This window comes from Dama dama, chromosome 7 (genome assembly GCF_033118175.1).
Source record: "Dama dama isolate Ldn47 chromosome 7, ASM3311817v1, whole genome shotgun sequence".
Taxonomy (NCBI): domain Eukaryota; kingdom Metazoa; phylum Chordata; class Mammalia; order Artiodactyla; family Cervidae; genus Dama; species Dama dama.
In genome coordinates, this window is record NC_083687.1 from 29,376,759 (window position 1) to 29,396,793 (window position 20,035).

At 47.3% G+C, this 20,035-nt stretch overlaps 3 protein-coding genes across 6 annotated transcripts; 2 read left to right on the top strand and 1 right to left on the bottom strand.

Annotated features, from left to right (window-relative positions):
* The first annotated feature begins 3,883 nt into the window (after window positions 1-3,883).
* Window positions 3,884-13,677, top strand: LOC133059644 (heat shock 70 kDa protein 1-like). 4 transcript variants are annotated; one of them, XM_061147048.1, is made up of 2 exons: window positions 3,884-4,045; window positions 11,063-13,677. In XM_061147048.1, exon 2 carries the CDS (start codon window positions 11,076-11,078, stop codon window positions 12,999-13,001), a length of 1,926 nt encoding a protein of 641 aa, XP_061003031.1. In that variant the 5' UTR covers window positions 3,884-4,045; window positions 11,063-11,075; the 3' UTR covers window positions 13,002-13,677. The 4 variants fall into 4 exon arrangements, with proteins under 4 accessions (XP_061003031.1, XP_061003028.1, XP_061003030.1 ...); XM_061147045.1 differs by having other exon boundaries at window positions 3,884-4,028; XM_061147047.1 differs by lacking the exon at window positions 3,884-4,045 and adding an exon at window positions 9,474-9,623.
* LOC133059645 (heat shock 70 kDa protein 1B) lies at window positions 6,957-9,395 on the bottom strand. Its single transcript, XM_061147049.1, has one exon. The coding sequence runs from the start codon at window positions 9,188-9,190 to the stop codon at window positions 7,265-7,267; it is 1,926 nt and encodes a 641-aa protein (XP_061003032.1). The 5' UTR covers window positions 9,191-9,395; the 3' UTR covers window positions 6,957-7,264.
* Window positions 13,678-14,147: 470 nt separating the features above from the next.
* On the top strand, window positions 14,148-19,496 carry LSM2 (LSM2 homolog, U6 small nuclear RNA and mRNA degradation associated). Its single transcript, XM_061147050.1, has 5 exons — window positions 14,148-14,633; window positions 15,230-15,297; window positions 18,702-18,732; window positions 18,848-18,907; window positions 19,020-19,496. Exons 1-5 carry the CDS (start codon window positions 14,163-14,165, stop codon window positions 19,143-19,145), a joined length of 756 nt encoding a protein of 251 aa, XP_061003033.1. The 5' UTR covers window positions 14,148-14,162; the 3' UTR covers window positions 19,146-19,496.
* Window positions 19,497-20,035: the final 539 nt, after the last annotated feature.

Sequence of the window (20,035 nt, forward strand, 5' to 3'; positions counted from 1 at the left end):
TCTCTGATGATCAGGGGTGCCCGGATTAACCTGAGTCCCGAATTCGGTCTTCTGCCTTGTCATTTGCGGCTCCTAGGCTGTCCACCACTTTTAAGTAAATGTGGTGTGGTGGTGAGCCTGCGAGGGGGAAGTGGGGGTGGGGGGAGCGTTCAGTCCTGTTTGAAGAGCATGCTATATAGTTGGTTGGCGGGTGGCCCATTTTAAGCAAACTGTCTGGAATGATGCTGGAAGGTGAGAGAGGTTGGCGGGACCTAGGTTCTATGTCCTCTAAAAGTTCAGGTTGTTTGCTGTGTACTTAATTCGTCCATTTAACTTTTTATCCTAGATTTCAGCTTTCTGTTGTTACCCTCCTTCTTGTTTTAAATACAGTCACATTTGGTAATTTATTCTGGCTTTTGTTTCTTCATCCTTTATGGGCAATGCAAGATCCCTTATTAGGCGCCTAAAGTGAAAATGTGAAGGACATTAAAGGCATAGTAGAGGGGATTCACAACCCACGAAATAGACTCATTACTGTATCCACCTCTTGAGCACAGAAAACATAACAGCACAAGTAGGAGGAGGCAATTGTGGGGTTTTGTTGTTGTTTTAAAATTAATAGCTAAGCGTTAGTTGCAGCATGGTCAATCTTAGTGGTAGCATGTGGGATCTATTTTTTTGACCAGAGATCGAACCCAGGCCGCCTGCATTCTCCTCCACAGAGTCTTAGCCCTTTTGGACCACCAGAGAAGTACCTGAGGAGGCAATTTCTGATAAAGGGAAGAAATCTTGCTTTTGAACACTTTTGCTTAACTGACATTTACACACGCGAGCACGCACAGCCATCCATCAAAACACCTCTTCCTGAAATCCGAGGGTATTCAGTTGTTTATTCTATAATTTGTTCAGGTTAATCAGATATAAAAATATTGCTTTAACAAATCTGTATCTTTCACTGTGCAGGTAGGTGATAACTTTTTTACATTCAGGTGTGGCTCTCTAATGAATCACCTCCTTAATCTAGTCAAACTGGTTAAACTTCAGGAATTTTCCATCTCTTTATGCAGATTCTGAATGGGGATTCCCCAAACTTCCATTTTAGCCACCCAGTTTGTGAAGAAGTGTTCACCTCCAGAGAAGTCCTTAACCTCATCCCCTCTCTCTGAAAGCTTCCTCACCATCAGCTGCTACCAGCTGGAGTTCTGGATTCGCTCTCCTCTCCAAAATTTGCAATTCTCTTCCTCTATTGGCTTGAAGCAAAGGGCATCATTGTCTCCACTGCTGAACAGGGAGACAGGTGATAGGGCCTCAAATCTTGCGGTTGCTGGGGTGAGGGAGTGGGGGAGCCACTTGAAAATACTGTTTTTTATGAATCAAGCAGTCAGCTACACACTGTATTGACCTACGCTTTGTGTTGTCTCTCTCTGTGGATGACCTGGAAACCTAAACATCCATATTTCTTTTCCTTTTCCTACCAGGAGAGTCTCTTGAATTGTGTCTTCCTTTCACCCTGGACGCTTCCCAAAGCAGGAACTCAGGTACAGGTTTAATTGGTGCCTAAGGAGATTTTAAGAATCCCAAGAGATTTTTCAAAACTTTATTTGATGCATTTTGGAATGAGGTTTTTTGTTTTTTTTGTTTTTGGAATTAGTTTTTTAAAATCAGGTTTAGCGTTTGGAAGAATCAAGGTTAAGGTTGCCCAAGCCTGACAGGGTAAAATTTAAGGGTTGGAGATGGGAGAGCGATTGCCAAAAATGCTGACTGCCAAGGGCAGGAAGTGGGTGGGGCCGGGGGAGCCTTCCTCCCCCTAAAGTTGCAGGATCTTTTTTTGTTCTCTCTCCTTTTTCCTACAGTTTTTCATCCAGTTTGATTTTTCTCAAGTCTATTTGTTTTTAAAAGACAGTATAATTCTAGGTTTTTCAGACAGAAGCAAAAGAGAACAATGTGGCACCTAGAGCCAGGCATTTTTAAATTTTATTTTTGGCTGTGCTAGATCTTTGCTGCTACAGAGGCTTTTCTCTAGTTGTGGTGAGCAGAGGCTACTCTCGAGTTGAGCTGAGGGTGAGCAGGCTTCTCATTGTGGTGGCTTCTCTTGTTTCAGAGAATGGGCTCTACGTGCTCAATAGCTGGGGCACACAGGCTTAGCTGCTTCTTGGCAGGAGGACACGTGGGAATCTTCCTGGATCAGGAATAGAACCCGTGTCTCCTGTACTGGCAGGCGGATTCTTTACCGATGAGCCACCAGGCGAGCCCCAAGCCAGGCATTTTTAACCTTCAAAGGGCAAAGGCCTGACAGTGTTAGTCACCCAGTCATGTCCAACTCCTTTGTGACCCCGTGGACTGTAGCCCGCCAGGCTCCTCTGTCCATGGGATTTTCCACATAAGAACACTGGAGTGGGTCGCCATTCTCTTCTCCAGGGGATCTTCTCCACTCAGGGACAGAATCCAGGTCTCTTGCACTGTGGGCAGATTCTTCACCGTCTGATCCACCAGGGAAGCCCGGCAAAGGCCTGGGAACTCTGCTAATTTCCAGCAGCATGGGGGAAAAACTAGCAAAGGGAAGACCTGGGTTTATATCTAGACTCTATCTCCTTGTTGAAGCTGTTTTTCTTTCTTTCTTAACAATGAAGTACTTGTAAATTAACTAAATTACCCAAGTCTGTATAAATTAGAATTGAAATTTATTTCATAGTATGTTACCATCAAGGATTACAAAGACAATATTTAAAAGACTGTAGTTCAGTGCCTGTGACAGAGTAGTATTCAAAAGTTTCTGCCCTTCCTTTTTTTTTTTTACATTTGAATAGAAAATTTATTATTTTCATTTTCCAAGTGTTTTCTATCAGGGGAAAAAAAAGAAATTTTAAGGACAGTTGTCACTTGCTGCCAAATTGAGGGTAGTCTTTCTCCGGTGGTTTAGTCGCTAAGTCATGTCTGACTCTTGCGACCCCATGGACTGTAGCCTGCCAGGCTCCTCTGTCCATGGGATTCTTCAAGGCAAGAATACTGGAGTGGGTTGCCATTTCTTTCTCCATGCCCTTCCTTCTTTTAATGGAGTAACGCTTTCTCGAGTCTCATCTCTCAATCATTTCTTACTGAGGTGCTTACAAGGTTGGGAATTACTACCAGGACTATGATAGTAATACTTTCGGTTTACCATAAAAACTATCTTAAGATTTTTAGGCAGAGCCCTTCAGCCAAACCTTTTTGTTTTCAAAGATGAGCACAAAGGTTCAGAGGTTTCGTGGCTTGGCCAGATCACCCAGACAGGTAATTACAAAACCGGTGACTGAACCGACATGTCGGCATACTTCCTACTTTGGACTCCTCTCAATGCTGGCACATAAACCCTATCGTTCCACGCTCTATAAAAAAAGAATAGAAACGACCATGGAAGACCGTAAAGAGTGAATGCCAGGGCTCTACGTGCACCACGGGGGTGTGTGATCTGCGGAGACTCACCTCCAGGCTGTTGCTTCTGACTCACGCCTATCTACCATCTACCCACCCAGCCCCGCCGCTTCCCCCGCAACACCTACACTTCCACCTTTCCAGCCCTTCCAGCTTCTCCCAGGACCGTCTCCCCTTCCCGTTATCACAAACTGGTCGATTGTTAACAGAGGAAGGGAGGGGGAGCCCCGCTACTATGGCTAGGCTGGCAAGAATCTTTTGGAAACTAAATGTAGAGCCGTGACTAAGCTTGATGTTCTAGGGTGGCGGCGGGGCAGGGGGCGAGGGGCGGGGGAGGGAGACTTGGGTGGGGCAGTTTGTTTGTTGAAGAGTGTTCCTACGAGCCAGTCCCCGCCTCTGAGCCCAGAGAGCTCCAGAAAGTTCCTGACACAGCCCGAAACGGGGGCAAGGAGCCAGAGCGAATAAGACCCTGATATAGCGGGGCGGGGCCTGACGGCGGGGCTGGCCGCGGAGTTGCCTGGCTGATGCCTGCGTTCTTCGGTTGTCTTCTTCAAAATGAGATTAAAGGAATCAATAGGGGAGAGACCTTTAGAGTTTTCCTCAAACTCGCTAATTTGTTGGGTGAAAACACTGGACAGGTTTGTAACTGACACAAGTAAGTCGGATGGATTGGGGTGGCCAGCAGCGAGAAGGTCCCCACCGCCCGAGGCGGGTGCGCCGCAGCCCTGGGCAGGGATGGGCTTCTGCTGCGAGCTTGCCGGCTTCTTTCTGCCGCCGCCCCATCTCCCGAGTCTAGTCCCTGGTTCTCATGGGGACGTTTGGAGGGGTAAAAAGGTGGAAGATCCTCTGGGGGTGATTCTGGTCTTCCGGACTCCCCCGCCCTCTTACCCTGTATTTCCTGTGTGCCCTCCCTCCTTCCCCGCCGTGCCCTTTTCTCCGATCCCCTGTCGGGCGGTACTGGCGCCCGTGGGGTGGGGCAGGTTGGCTCGGCATCCTGAATTCGCTGCGATACCTGACTCCTTAACGTCTCTACGTGAGCTGGAGTTAGGAGAGGACTGATGGGGTTGCTATATCCCACTGAACTGCACTGGATACTTTGCGGGTGACCCTCGGGGACGGACTTAAGGTGATCAGTTAGAATAAAGAATGACAGTTGCCCTTTCTTATTCCTACCTTGAGGCTCGCCCCCTCAGAAATCGCCAGTGTTGACTTTTCACATGAAAACCATTTAACTGAAAGCCCATGCTTCTGTGCACTTCTCTCACAATTACGTTATTGCTTTGGTATCCTTTTCATTTTTAATGACAGAATCCAGTTAAACACCAGGAGTAACAGTATGTTAATAACGTAGTATCTTGGATTTAAAATCAGTCGCATTACATAACCATTAATTTTTGAGGGCTGGCATAGGGAGGTAGGTGAGATTGAAATTAAGGAAGGCGTTAGATTTTAAAAATGCTTTCTGATCGACCATTATTTTTCCTTGATGCACCACCTCCCCGCCCCCCCCCGCCCCCCCGAGTTCCTGCTGCTACCGCAAACACCTTCTCCAGGAATGATTTTGCATTCTCCTTGTCCCTCAGCTTTATGTTGAAGGTGATTATTTTCAAAGTAGTCTGTGTAAGGGACTGTGCAGTAACATCGTATATTGACTTCCTAATAAAACACCCTGATAATCTTAACTGATTTAGCCATAGGAACTCATTTTCTCCAAGTTAATTTCTGGAGATTTCCCTAATCTCTCTTATCAAAAGTGTTTGTTAGGTCTTTACCAAATCTCCACCCACCCTCCCCATCCCTTGCCACCTCCCCCTAAAGTAGTGACTGCTTGAAGAGTTACTGTATTATCTGCAGATGACAGTCACAGATGGTACTGCAGTTCTGTGGGGGCAGAGGAGGTCTTGTTGCAACCGCATATCCCCATGAAGGTTGACTCATTGTGGCAGGAGTCCACCGTGCTACACTTCACCTACCCTGAGGATTAAACCTGTGTTTATATGCTGGCCTGCAAGTCTAAGCATCTCTTAGATTTTCATTTCCAAACTTACAGGGACAGGTCTACCTCTCCATGTTATTCCCATTAATATTAGAGTTTCTTCTAACGCGAGTATTTAGTGAAAGATTTGGTGGGCCTTGAGATACACAAAGTGCTTTTCCAGGATGTTGACACAATTTTTTTTTACTATTTTTGGTGAATTCACATAACATAAACCCTTTTAAAGTGTACAATTTAGTGGTACCTAGCCCAGTTTGTGCAATCACCACTTCCACCTGGTTCCAGAATCTCCATAATCCCCAGATACAATTGACTTTTAAAGAGGCTCACTCCCAAGTCGTGAGGATTGTGCCTGGCCTTTTCCCACAAACAGGCTGTGGAGGGGACTATGCCCAGAATGCTAGCAGCAGTTAGGGCAAGAAGCATCTCCAGTGGAAGGAAGCCTATGGTTAAGCCTTTCTGGTACAGTGCTGCAGGTTTTTTCACTCTTCTAAATTAACCAGCACTAAACCTCTAGCATTAACCGTATTACCTGACACAGTTGTTTAGAATCAGAGAGAGTCAAAGCAGAAAGATTATTGATTGTGAAACCTAGGGTAGACCCATAACCCAGAACCAAACATGCACAAAGCCCTGTGGACAGCAGAGCAAAAACCAATAAAACCTCAGTTGGAATCCAGGTTCAACATCTTTGCTGAACTCATTTTTTTAACCTTGAAATAAATCTTAAGTCAAGCCAGTGACTTAAGTCTCCACATACGTCCACTTGTGGAAGCCAAAAACTGCCTATACTCAGTATGGTGGAATGGGAATTAAACATTTGAAAGGCCCCTGGTACAGTACCTGGTGGGTAAGAACACTGAAATACTGGGGGGTCCTCCTGCTGGGGCATGAAACAGTGACACCTCTCTAAAGTACTCAACTGGGATACTTAAAATGTAGGTAACCAGTACTGGAAATGCAGCATTTTTATCCCAGCATTCTTTCAAGAAATTAAATATAAACTGAAGCATCAGGCCAAACCCTTCCATTTTAAACTCTGAGACCTGGGGATCACAGAGGCTAACACAATAGTGCATAACTAGGCAAGCCAGTACTAGAATTTCACATTTCCTGAAGGCAATTTAGGACTCACCTTCTCTTTGTTGCTGAATCCAGATTAAGTAACAAGGCTCTAAGGTATCTATCACCTGTACTTACAAGTAGCAGGAGCCATGACCCTCCACTCTTAACTGCCTCTTTTATTTACCTGCTTCTGCAGGAATACTCCCATTCACAGGCTCCTTCTGAGGTCACCCTTAAAGTATCGAGTCCCCCCGCTCACCCCCACCTTGAGGCTACCATGCCAGTAGCCCTTAACATTTTCTGGGTTCACAAACCCAACCTTTCAAATGAGCAGTTTTATATTTCCCAAGGATACTATTTGCCTAAAAGAAATGTGTCATAATGCTATATTCCTCCTTTCCGGATCCCTGACCTTACCTAAGAGGCCAATTGCAGTTCATTTTTGGCAAAAGACAACCTCTGCAGATCCTTCCGACTTAAAAATAAAAACACAAACAAACATCACTCTAATTATGTGAGTTTATTTACTTGAAAGTAAACAGTGAGAAACGGGGGGGTGGGGGGGGGGTGGGGAAATAGCTTGAGTTTGGCATGAGTACTACGAAAAGAGAAGTTGACAAAAGATGGCACTATACATTCAGCTCGATACTTAAGACTCTGGAAACGAGTTCCTAACTTAACCAAGAGAGACAGTTCAACATCTCAAACAGCTTGTATAGCTGATAGCTGATGAAAGGCAGATATATAAGGCAATGCAAAGCCTTGGATCCCAACAGTCTCCATAACAAACATGAGCAATCCAGAGAAGGATTCCTAATCCACCTCCTCAATGGTGGGGCCAGACCCAGAACCCCCTTTAGGGGCCTGAGCCCCAAAGCCGCCAGCCCCGGGGCCGCCCGCCCCCTGGTACAGTCTGCTGATGATGGGGTTACACACCTGCTCCAACTCCTTCCTCTTGTGCTCAAACTCATCCTTCTCTGCCAAGGTGTTGGCGTCCAGCCAGGAGATCACCTCCTGGCACTTGTCCAGCACCTTCTTCTTGTCCGCCTCGCTGATCTTGCCCTTCAGCCCCTCATCCTCCACGGCGCTCTTCATGTTGAAGGCGTACGACTCCAGCGCGTTCTTGGCAGACACCCTCTCGCGCTGGACCTCGTCCTCCGCCTTGTACTTCTCCGCCTCCTGCACCATGCGCTCGATCTCCTCCTTGCTCAGCCGGCCCTTGTCGTTGGTGATGGTGATCTTGTTGGCCTTGCCCGTGCTCTTGTCCGTGGCCGTGACGTTCAGGATGCCATTGGCGTCGATGTCGAAGGTCACCTCGATCTGGGGCACCCCCCGGGGGGCCGGCGGGATGCCGCTCAGCTCGAAGCGCCCCAGCAGGTTGTTGTCCCGCGTCATGGCCCTCTCGCCCTCGTACACCTGGATCAGCACGCCCGGCTGGTTGTCCGAGTAGGTGGTGAAGATCTGCGTCTGCTTCGTGGGGATGGTGGAGTTGCGCTTGATCAGGGCGGTCATCACGCCTCCGGCCGTCTCCAGCCCCAGCGACAGGGGAGCCACGTCCAGCAGCAGCAGGTCCTGCACGTTCTCCGACTTGTCCCCCATCAGGATGGCCGCCTGCACCGCCGCCCCGTATGCCACCGCCTCGTCGGGGTTGATGCTCTTGTTGAGGTCGCGCCCGTTGAAGAAGTCCTGCAGCAGCTTCTGCACCTTGGGGATGCGGGTGGAGCCCCCCACCAGGACCAGGTCGTGGATCTGCGCCTTGTCCAGCTTGGCGTCGCGCAGAGCCTTCTCCACGGGCTCCAGGGTGCTCCGGAACAGGTCGGAGCACAGCTCCTCGAACCGCGCCCTGGTGATGGACGTATAGAAGTCGATGCCCTCGAACAGGGAGTCGATCTCCAGGCTGGCCTGGGTGCTGGACGACAAGGTCCTCTTGGCCCGCTCGCACGCCGTGCGCAGCCGCCTCACGGCCCGCTTGTTCTGGCTGATGTCCTTCTTGTGCTTCCTCTTGAACTCCTCCACGAAGTGGTTCACCAGCCTGTTGTCGAAGTCCTCCCCGCCCAGGTGCGTGTCCCCGGCCGTGGCCTTCACCTCGAAGATGCCGTCGTCGATCGTCAGGATGGACACGTCGAACGTACCCCCGCCGAGGTCAAAGATGAGCACGTTGCGCTCCCCCTTGCCCGTCCTGTCCAGGCCGTAGGCGATGGCGGCGGCCGTGGGCTCGTTGATGATCCTCAGCACGTTCAGCCCCGCGATCACCCCCGCGTCCTTGGTGGCCTGCCGCTGCGAGTCGTTGAAGTAGGCCGGCACGGTGATCACCGCGTTGGTCACCGGGTGGCCCAGGTACGCCTCGGCGATCTCCTTCATCTTGGTCAGCACCATCGACGAGATCTCCTCCGGGTAGAACGCCTTGGTCTCCCCCTTGTAGCTCACCTGCACCTTAGGCTTGTCTCCGTCGTTGATCACGCGGAAAGGCCAGTGCTTCATGTCCGACTGCACCACCGGGTCGCCGAACTTGCGGCCGATCAGCCGCTTCGCGTCGAACACGGTGTTCTGCGGGTTCAGCGCCACCTGGTTCTTGGCCGCATCGCCGATGAGCCGCTCGGTGTCTGTGAAGGCCACGTAGCTGGGGGTGGTGCGGTTGCCCTGGTCGTTGGCGATGATCTCCACCTTGCCGTGCTGGAACACCCCCACGCAGGAGTAGGTGGTGCCCAGGTCGATGCCGATGGCCGTGTTTTTCGCCATGCCGGTGTCCTGCCTCTTCGGCTACGAGAGAAGCTTCAAACCTGAAAACGGCCGACGGGATCCGCGACGAGAAGCTCGGGCTTTTCGGAACCCGAAAACTGAAAGCGCCGGTGCGGCTCGAGGAGGTCCTTGGAGACAGCGGGGTCTGCGGAAGCTGTTCTCACGGACTAAGCCGCAAGTTTTATCAGCTCTCTCCAGGCTGCTGTTTCTTCTCAGGCGGCTCTGTGTTTATAATTCTTCATCAAGCCCCGCCTTTTCCCTCCTCAGCCAATGACCGAGCTCAGTGGGGCTGCCAGGTCGGGAATATTCCAGGGGTTTCGCCTCAAGTCCTGCCCCTTGGCTTTCTGGGACCAATCAGCGCCCTGGATGCCACTCCTCCCAGAACTCTCCAGACTCTTCTGGGACTTGCTGGCTGGCACTGTCTCGGAAAGGGGTAATGGGAGAGGAAAAGATGGGAGGGGCTGGTGGGTCGGGAGTTGGGGCGGTGATGTTGACGCCGCCCTGCTCTAGTCGCGTTACAATGGAGGTGCTGCCTCTGACCTCACGGGCTAGTGGAGAATTAGGATCATAGGTCTGGTCCCAACTCAAAGTCGTATGACGGGGCGGGTGGGGGGTGGGGGGACACCGCCTGCGCAGTTTGGCTATTGAAGGAGCCCCAAGTTATAGGGGCTTCGCAATCTGAACCGTATCAAACTGGATCGAAGGCGGCGGGACACTAGGTGAGTCACAAGTGCTGTGACTGGAATGGGCTGGGAATAGGCAAGACTAGTAGGTCCTGGTTTGAGGAGGTATTGGAAACTTCTCTAGTTTGTTTAAATATAAGGTATGGGTATGGTGGCTAGTCAGCGAAGGGGGCTCCTTTAAGGGCCGCAAAGGTGGCTGGAATTGCTTAGAGCTACCAAAAAAAAAAAAAAAAAAAATGAAGGAGCTGATAGGTTATTGTCTCCAGATAACAGGAGTTCTGTTTTTGAGATTAGAGAAAGTCTTAGAGAGCACCACCTTACCTGAGAAAACTCACGAGGGCTTGATTGGATTCTTAGCGGCATTCTGCAGACTGGCCGAAATCTCCACAATCCCTAATAGAGGGTAAAAGAGGACCGGCAGGGTTGCTAAACCCACCTGTGGAAGTGATGTCTTCTGAGGAGACTAGAACTTCAAATAATGAGTTCATCGGAGGCTTGTACAATATTAGAATAAACTACATCACAGACACAGAAACAGGACCGTGGAGTGAGGCCCTGTGAGGAATTAGAATCAATATGCCACTGCCCTCCCTCTTCATGCCTGTTAGCTAGGAGTTTTTCTATCTTGTCCAAAAACCTTGTTTGGAAGAGATGTTTGTACAGGGATTATATGGCAGGATTATTCATAATAGCCATAAAATGGAAACCATTTAAGTGCCACAGAAAGAATGAATAAACAAATGTGGTATATACATACAATAAAAGTTATTCAGCCATAAAGATGCAAGAAATTATGACATGCTGTAAAATAGATGAACTTTTAGGATATTATGGTAAATTAAGCCAGTCACACACAAAAAAATAGTGTATAATTTCACTCATGTGAGGTACTTAGAAGAGTCAAATTCTGAGAGACAAAAAGTAGGCCCCCCAAAATTATGTAGACTAGTGGTGGTTCAAGGGTTGGGAGGTGAGGGGAAATGGGGAGTTGTTTAATGGGTATAAAATTTGTTTTGCAAGATAAAAATTCTGGAGATTCGTTGGCCAACAATGTGAGTGGACTGACTTCTGAATTGTATGCCAAAAATTGGTTAAGAGGGTAAATTTATGTTGTGTGTATTTTACCACAGTTAAAAATAAAATTTAAAAGTTCTCACTGAAAAACTTTCATCTCATTCTTTTCCCACAGACCTAGAAAAACCATGGCTGCTGCTAAGGGAACGGCCATCGGCATCGACCTGGGCACCACCTACTCCTGCGTGGGGGTGTTCCAGCACGGCAAGGTGGAGATCATCGCCAACGACCAGGGCAACCGCACCACCCCTAGCTATGTGGCCTTCACAGACACCGAGCGGCTCATCGGCGATGCGGCCAAGAACCAGGTAGCCATGAATCCCCAGAACACTGTGTTTGATGCCAAACGTCTGATCGGCAGAAAATTTAATGATCCTGTCGTGCAATCAGATATGAAACTTTGGCCTTTCCAAGTAATCAACGAAGGAGGCAAGCCCAAGGTAATGGTGTCCTACAAAGGGGAAAAGAAAGCTTTTTATCCTGAGGAAATCTCTTCTATGGTACTGACTAAGATGAAGGAGACTGCTGAGGCTTTTTTGGGCTACACTGTCACCAATGCTGTGATCACTGTGCCAGCTTACTTCAATGACTCTCAGCGTCAGGCCACCAAGGATGCAGGTGTTATCGCAGGTCTCAATGTGCTAAGAATTATCAATGAACCCACTGCTGCTGCCATTGCCTATGGCTTAGATAAAGCAGGTCAGGGAGAGCGACATGTCTTGATCTTTGATCTGGGTGGAGGCACATTTGATGTGTCTGTGCTGACCATAGATGATGGGATTTTTGAGGTTAAGGCGACAGCTGGGGACACCCACTTGGGTGGAGAGGATTTTGACAACAGGCTTGTGAGCCACTTTGTGGAAGAATTCAAGAGGAAACATAAGAAGGACATCAGCCAGAACAAGCGGGCTGTGAGGCGGTTGCGCACTGCCTGTGAGAGGGCCAAGAGGACCCTGTCATCTAGCACCCAGGCCAACTTGGAAATTGACTCACTTTATGAAGGCATTGACTTCTACACATCCATCACCAGAGCCCGGTTTGAAGAGTTGTGTGCAGACCTGTTTAGGGGCACCCTGGAGCCTGTGGAGAAGGCTCTTCGGGATGCCAAGATGGATAAAGCTAAAATCCATGACATTGTCTTAGTAGGGGGCTCTACTCGAATCCCTAAGGTTCAGAGGCTGTTGCAGGACTACTTTAATGGTCGTGATCTCAACAAGAGCATCAACCCCGATGAGGCAGTTGCCTATGGGGCTGCAGTTCAGGCAGCCATTTTGATGGGGGATAAGTCTGAAAAGGTACAGGACCTGCTCTTGTTGGACGTGGCTCCCCTGTCTTTAGGTTTGGAGACCGCAGGGGGAGTCATGACTGTACTAATCAAGCGCAACTCCACCATCCCCACGAAGCAGACACAGATTTTCACCACCTACTCAGACAATCAGCCGGGCGTGCTGATCCAGGTGTATGAGGGCGAGAGGGCCATGACTCGGGACAACAACCTGCTGGGGCGCTTTGATCTGACTGGAATCCCTCCGGCACCCAGGGGAGTGCCCCAGATTGAGGTGACCTTTGACATTGATGCCAATGGTATTCTCAATGTAACAGCTATGGACAAGAGCACGGGCAAGGCCAACAAGATCACCATTACCAATGACAAGGGCCGGCTGAGCAAGGAGGAGATCGAGCGCATGGTTCTGGATGCTGAAAAATATAAAGCTGAGGATGAGGTCCAGAGAGAGAAAATTGCTGCAAAAAATGCCTTAGAATCCTATGCTTTTAACATGAAGAGTGCTGTGAGTGATGAAGGTCTACAGGGCAAGATTAGTGAGTCTGATAAAAAGAAAATACTGAGTAAATGCAATGAGGTCCTTTCGTGGCTGGAGGCCAATCAACTGGCTGAGAAAGATGAGTTTGATCATAAGAGAAAGGAATTGGAGCAAGTATGTAACCCAATCATTACAAAACTCTACCAGGGAGGATGCACTGGGCCTTCCTGTGGAACAGGGTATACACCTGGAAGGGCTGCAACAGGCCCCACAATTGAAGAAGTAGATTAATCTTATGTGGAGCTGGACAGTTCTAGGGTGCCTCTAAGATGAATTTTGTTGCCCTCATCTTCAAACATGGTTATAATTCCTGAATTGACTGGACCTGAATCTAAGTGACTATCACTTTTGGATTCTGATGGAGGAGTCTCATATACCATCTTTTCACACTCCAACAATTTTCTGACGCATTACAACAAATTTCTGACTCTGGAATGAGACTCTTAGGAAAACTAGGCACCTCTCGGAACCATTTGAAGAATCTGAATGTCTGTTATTTATTTCCAGCCTTCCCAACTTCCTTTTTCCTGTGTGGATGGTTATTTGTCCCTCAGTAAATTTGTTCCTAAAGCAAATTACTTGCGGTATTTTTAGACTATGAGTGTATCTTGTAAAAAGGGAGTGTGGAGCGACCACGTGTGGTCTGTTTGTGAGCTAATTGTGAATGATTAAGCTGGTAAGGGCAAAGTATTTGAATTTTCAGGAGCTGATTGAAGAAGGGAAAATAACTTTTGATTATCAGGTTAAACCCTTTAGCCCCAGTTAGAGTAGCTGCTAATTTAGATACTGCTTTTAAGTGATTGACTGATTAGGTGTTTAAGGTTGAGCTGGGGAGTTGGGGCAAGGACCAACTTCTGCTTGATGTCCTGATGTCACTCATAGGTGGGGCCTAGGAGATCCTGCCCCTGCGCACTCCATATTACGGTCCTTTACCTGCTGAATATATTTCTTAAAAAACCTCCTAACAAATGTGTACTTTTATGCAAGAAGAGAAATGAAAAACTTATGAGCTTATCCCTTAAAAAAATACCTTCACCTACTGTCATAATTTCACATACTTATAAAGCCTGGAGGAACATGATATAGAAGTATGTGTAACTGCATTTACTGCATTAGTGTCCCTTTGTGTTTGAGAGGGAAATATTTGGAAGTGAAATATTAGAATGGGTACTTTTATCCCGGATCCATTGTGTTCTGTTTTACTCAGTCCTTTACAGGACAACCGTAGGCAGAGTGTAAAAGAAATGTGGACTGAGAGAGTAATGTGTTTATTGGGAACCTTTGATAAAATCAAGATTTGCGGGCGTGCAGGCTCTTGATCTCGGGGACTTCCCAATTTTTGTTGTTGTTGTTACCCAAGTGTAGCATACAGAAAAAAATGTACAAATCATCATGGATTTTCACAAGCTCCCCGGCAGTCAGTCTGCAATAGGAAGTGTCTTTAGGGTAAGAGCAAGTCGGGCTGGGAGTGAATTTATTGTCAAAGAAAGGAACAAAAACCTAAGAGGCGGTGAGCCAGCCTTTTTAACCCTCCGGGCGCAGTTGGGACCCGCGCCTGCGCGGTGGGAGCTCGCCCCTCCGGGAGGAAGTCGGAAGGCGGGAAGCCCCGCCCCTCTCCCGGCTTTGGCTTTCTCCTCGGTTTTACCCGGCCGGCTCCCCTTGAGCCGTGATCCAGCCGTTCGGTCTCCTCCATCACTCGGAGCTCTCCGCTGCGCCTCCCCGCTGCGCCTCCCCGCTGCGCCTGCGCGACCCCACCCCGCCCCACGCGCGGGCTCGCGTTCCAATTCCCGCCAGGCCTCCGGCCCACGGCACCCGGCCCGCGCCTTCCCGGTCCGGCGGAGAGCCGGCGGCGCAAGCACCATGGTAGGTACCGTGACGTCACAAGGGGGCGCCCTCGGGGAGCGCGGGCGGTTGGGACGGTTGGGGGCGGGGTGGGCGTCACTTTGGAGGCTTTGTTCCTCTGGGCTGGCGTTGGGCCCTAGATTTTCCCTCCATTATTGGTTCCTCACCTCAAGTTCTTTGAGAAGAGACTTGGAAGCAAATGGAATTTTTTACCCCCTATGAGAGAGGCAGCAGGGACAGTAGACCTCAAGGAGCATTTCCTTGACGGAGACCAGGCTCCGAGAAGGGGCGGGTGGAATACTTAATACAATTATCTAGGAGGCGTGGTCAGGACTCCAGGAGAGATAGTCCATTGAGGCAGACCCGAGGTGTGCAGGGCAGATGACTCTAGGGCTTTACGTCAGGGGCTCGTAGTATGCATCATCGTCAGGGCTTCAGCTGTTCATTCGAGTATTCCTTCTTGTGTATTCCTGTGAAGTATTCCTTCCTGTGAAGTTTAGAGAACTGCCAGAGATGTGGCGGGATCCCAATACCAGTGTTTGGTAATACTGGCAGGGGTTCACACCTCTTTACTATGTCCCTTCCCATATGATGGTTTTCCCCCTCTCGCCCAATAGCTCTTCTATTCCTTTTTCAAGTCCCTTGTCGGCAAGGATGTGGTCGTGGAACTCAAGAATGACCTGAGGTAGGTACTTGTTCCCACAAGTTTGTAGGGGGTGGATGTGCTGAGCGCCCTGGAACCTGTTTAATTTGAGGACTATTTGAGCACTAGGCAAGGTGGGAGAGATACAAAAGGAAGAAATGACTTGTGTCTTAAACTTACAGATTAGCTGGGGAGTTGTATCATGTATTGGAAAACAATATAAAGAAATATATAAGTAGTAAGTACCAGAGAGAAAACAGGGCAGACCCAACTTCTAGAAATCGAAGTATCAGTTCCACAAGTAACAATGTATGTAGAAAGATGGTAGATTTGTGTGTGTGTGTGTAATAGTCACAAGTTGGGGGGGGGGGATAGCCATAAATAGGGAATGGGTTCGATTGTGGTATTTCCATATAATATAGCTGTCACATAGAACTGAGATACCAATAGGAAAAGCTATTGCAGTACTGTATATGTGGCATAATCTCCCTTTTGTTGAAGAAAATATAAAAGATACACAGGAGGACTCAGAAAAAAAAAAGATACACAGGAGACTGGTGCAGCTCCTTCTGTCTGTACAGCTTTTACATCCCCTGTCCCCTTGTATCATTAGCTTCTAATCATCTCTCAGGACTTGCATTAAACGCTATATCCCTGCACTTTCCTGGTTCTAGCCAAGTACACTATTCTGTTACAAAGTCTTTTTCCTTGCTACAGGGTGCTTCTCAAATTATGATTTCATAGAAATGTAACTGTTTAGGAACCATCTTTCCTACAGGGCCAAGACCATGTTTAAGCTTACCACTGTGTACCTAATGTCTAACACAGGCCTGAATAAATTGTTTAACTCATTTTATTTTCAGAACATCTCTACATGACATACACTATTGTTGCTGTTTTACACATGAGGAAACTGAAGGTTGGATAGATTAAGAAACTTGGTTAGGTCTACACAACTAGTAAAAGACAAAACCAGAACTTAAATTCCATTATCTGCACACACACCTGCAGTACCTTTCTAATGGGCTTCCCTGGAATGCAGGAGACCCTGGTTCAATTCCTGGGTCAGGAAGATCCACTGGAGAAGGGACAGGCTACCCACTCCAGTATTCTTGGGCTTCCCTTGTGGCTCAGCTGGTAAAGAATCCACCTGCAATGCAGGAAACCTGGGTTCGATCCCTGGGTTGGGAAGATACCCTGGAGAAGGGAAAGGCTACCCACTCCGGTATTCTGGCCTGGAGAATTCCACGGACTTTATGTCCATGGGGTTGCAAAGAGTCAGACATGACTGAGCAACTTTCACTTAACCCCTTTTTAAATTAAAAACAGGGTATAGTCTCTATGCAGTCGTGAAACTTGGTTTTCACTTAACAGTATGTTGTGGGTATTTTCCATGTCAATAAAGTTGATGTTTAATGTTGTTAATGTCTGAATGACATTTTTCTAAGCTGGCTAGAACTGATTTAAGCAAAACCTTGCTTTGCTGGACACTTAGGCTGTTCCCAGTTCTTTGTTTTTACAAGTGATTTTGCCCTGAACATCCTCAAGCGTAAATCTTTGTATACATCTCATTTCATTAGAAGAAGTAAAAAATTCTTTGAATGAAATGTACATTTTAAATATCAAAACATACTACCTGACTATCCTTTAGAAAGTTTGAATCAGTGTATTGTCTCCCCAGCAGTTCCTTCTACATTTCTATGTGAGATAATTTCTTAGTGGGGGAAACATTGACATGGCAGAATGGTGAAGCAAGGGATTTATTTGCCTTTTAGGTCAGAGATTTCTGATCTATGGTACCAGCAATGCATGTGATATTGATGGCATATAAATTGGGTCCATATAGAGAGACAAGTGTGGAAACCACAACTACTTTCATCACTTCTGTAAGATGACTTGTTTTTTATTTTCCTCTTTTTTTCTTCCTGGGTTTTCCAAATGGCAAGAATAACTGTTATAGCCCCAGACCTTAAAGCAAGGACTTAAAAATTCAAAGGTAATCTATTGGGTTGGGAGAAGTGTTCTTTCTCTCATGCTGGGTGTCAGACCACTTTTGTGCCAAGTATCTCATTCTAAAGGAACTGAAGAAAAATTACCACTTTATGCAATTCCTGAAAGTTATTTCACAGCTGCAGTAGGTGATAGGGCACCAAGGTTTTGTTTTGTTTTTTTTTTTAAGCATCCAGGAATATGGTGAAATCACCACTGAGGCAGTTGGTCTGACACTGGATTTCAAATACTTAGAATTTTACAAAAATTATGGCCCAACAGAGAACGGACAACTTGAATTTTGGCAAGATAAGGATGTTTTAAAAACTGCTATTTATTAACAATTTTTTAATACAAAAAAAGGTCAATTAAAGAGCAGTTATTCTTACAAAGAAAACTATTGACCACCTTTACCACACTATACACATACTACACTAGCTTTTTTTTTTTTTAACACTAGCTTATGTTTCCTCTTTTGTCATAGATTCTTGGAATCTTTGAGTGCACATTAATGTTTGAGAAACAGGTTCTAAGGAACTTAGAATCTGGTGGTGACATGCAGGAGGGTTAGGATGAGGGCAGCCAGGCTGGAGGCTAGCCTGGATTGAGCTGTAAAGTCATTAGACCTTGGTTTGTCAGAGAGAATTATAGAAATTGCAGAAATGTTAGACATCAGCAAACAATGGGGATTTGTAGGACATGAAGGGTTCTCGATTTACAGGGTTTGAGGTTGTGAGACAGTGTTGAAACCATTGGCAGAAATTAAAGGATTGGGAGAGAGTCTGGTTTGAAGCAGTGGTATTTAGATAGCATTCCTCTTTAACATTGCAGGGGGCTCATGGATTGAGGGAGAGGACATCCCTTGTGCCTACATCATCAAGAACACTGCTAGTTAATTTATATTGGGCTTCCCTGGTGGCTTAGAGGGTAGAGGGAGAGGACATCCCTTGTGCCTACATCATCAAGAACACTGATTGTTAATTTATATACATTACATATGGGGCTCTGGTTCCAAAGCAGTAGTATTTGAAAAGAACTGATGATTTGAGGGGGGTCAGACAGGCTTTGATCAAAGTCTTTGTTCTAAACTTGGCCAAGTTACAAAATGTTTCTGGGCCCCTGGATGTTTCATAATAGCTACCCAATGAAATGGCTGTGAAGATTACAAATACTATGGAGAATACAGGTCTGGCACATAACAACAGTTGTCTTATGGCAGCTAGAAGAGTGAGTTGGTTTAGGGAGAAGAGATGTGAGGTCTAAAATAACACACTGCTCTGGAAGCACATTCTTTCCTACTCCAGAGCTTAGTCATGCCCCTTTCTGGTTGTACCTTTTCTGGTTTCTTCAAGTCCTTTACTTCCCCCAACCATGTCCTTATCCCCTGCTCTGAAGTCACCTCTGTGTTGACTTTGGTATAAATTAATTTGGTTTTACCCTCTCTCTGCCCATAACAGCATCTGTGGAACTCTCCATTCTGTGGATCAGGTGAGATTATAATAAGGGCCCTGAATGGGATCTTGGGGAAGGAAACGGGAGAGCTTGAGAGCTGGGTACTTTCATCTTGTCTCTAGTTTTAATGATGGTGTTCTTCTTTTCTTAGTATCTCAACATCAAACTAACTGACATCAGTGTCACAGACCCTGAGAAATACCCTCACATGGTGAGTTGTGGATAGTAAAGAAGAGGAACACCTCTCAAAGAAACCAGGAGGTCCCTGGGTGGATGGAGGGCATTTTTTAAGGGTGTTTTCACATTTGCCTATCTTTGTCTAGTTATCAGTGAAGAACTGCTTCATCCGGGGCTCAGTGGTTCGCTATGTGCAGTTGCCAGCAGATGAAGTCGACACACAGTTGCTACAAGATGCAGCAAGGAAGGAGGCCCTGCAGCAGAAGCAGTGATAGTTCCTCCTACCTTCCCCTCCTTCCATTGGTGACCCTTAACATCATGTCCCAGCCCCGGAGACCTTCCTCCCATACTTCTTGAGGTGTTGTTTGTTTTTTGATAGCAAAAGCTTTTTTTTTTTTTTCAAGGAATGTGGATGAGAGGGCTAATAATGGGGAGCGGCTGTCCTCTGTTGAGTAGGCTGAGGAACTGAGAAACCTTCCCTGTCTCCAGCACCTGCCTTTCTCACTTCTTCCCTGGAGGTGGTGGGAGAATCTCTCAGAGCTCTCCAGGGTAGCACGTGATTTATTGTGGGGAGGGAAGGAATCTATCCCGCATCGGGAATAAAATTTATGAAGCAAATTCGAGTTCTGGTTCTGTGTGTGCTTTGGGAAGGGGGCTGGAGAGGGTGGAAAAGGCGTGCTGAATTCGTCCAAGCCCTGTTATCCCTGTTACCCAGCATTATCCGCTACTACTCTCCTGGTACAAACCATATCATTACCCCAACTGGTCTATGCCGTTTTCTGAACATTTGCCTACCCAACATAGCCTTATACTGTACCTACAGTGCTTGCTGTCCTTCCATTAATATGAAAGTTAATGAGACACCAAAAGTGCGTTTGATGCTGCTGGATTTTTTCCTCAAGCCCCCCAAATCAGTACAGTTTTCCCCGATATCTATTGTAGATAAATACAAACAAGGTACAATTTTTGCTGTGGAGAGTTGCTGGCATTGAACACATGCAGTTAGCAAATAGAGTTCCCGCTACAGATAAAGAATTCTCAGCATGAAGAGACCTTAGAGGCCCTCCAGCGTGACTCCCTCTTCCCACAGAGGAGGAAATGAGGCCCCGGGAGGTTAGGAGGCGGGGAACCTGCACGCCGGGGCCTTTGGTCGAACGGACCC

Coding starts and splice junctions, on each gene's coding strand:
- LSM2 (XM_061147050.1), top strand. CDS start 14,163: ATGGATTTTCACAAGCTCCCCGGCAGTCAGTCTGCAATAGGAAGTGTC. Junction 15,298..18,701: donor GAACTCAAGAATGACCTGAG/GTAGGTACTTGT, acceptor TGCCCATAACAG/CATCTGTGGAACTCTCCATT. Junction 18,733..18,847: donor CTCTCCATTCTGTGGATCAG/GTGAGATTATAA, acceptor TTCTTTTCTTAG/TATCTCAACATCAAACTAAC.
- LOC133059645 (XM_061147049.1), bottom strand. CDS start 9,190: ATGGCGAAAAACACGGCCATCGGCATCGACCTGGGCACCACCTACTCC.
- LOC133059644 (XM_061147045.1), top strand. CDS start 3,946: ATGAGATTAAAGGAATCAATAGGGGAGAGACCTTTAGAGTTTTCCTCA. Junction 4,029..11,062: donor TGGGTGAAAACACTGGACAG/GTTTGTAACTGA, acceptor CTTTTCCCACAG/ACCTAGAAAAACCATGGCTG.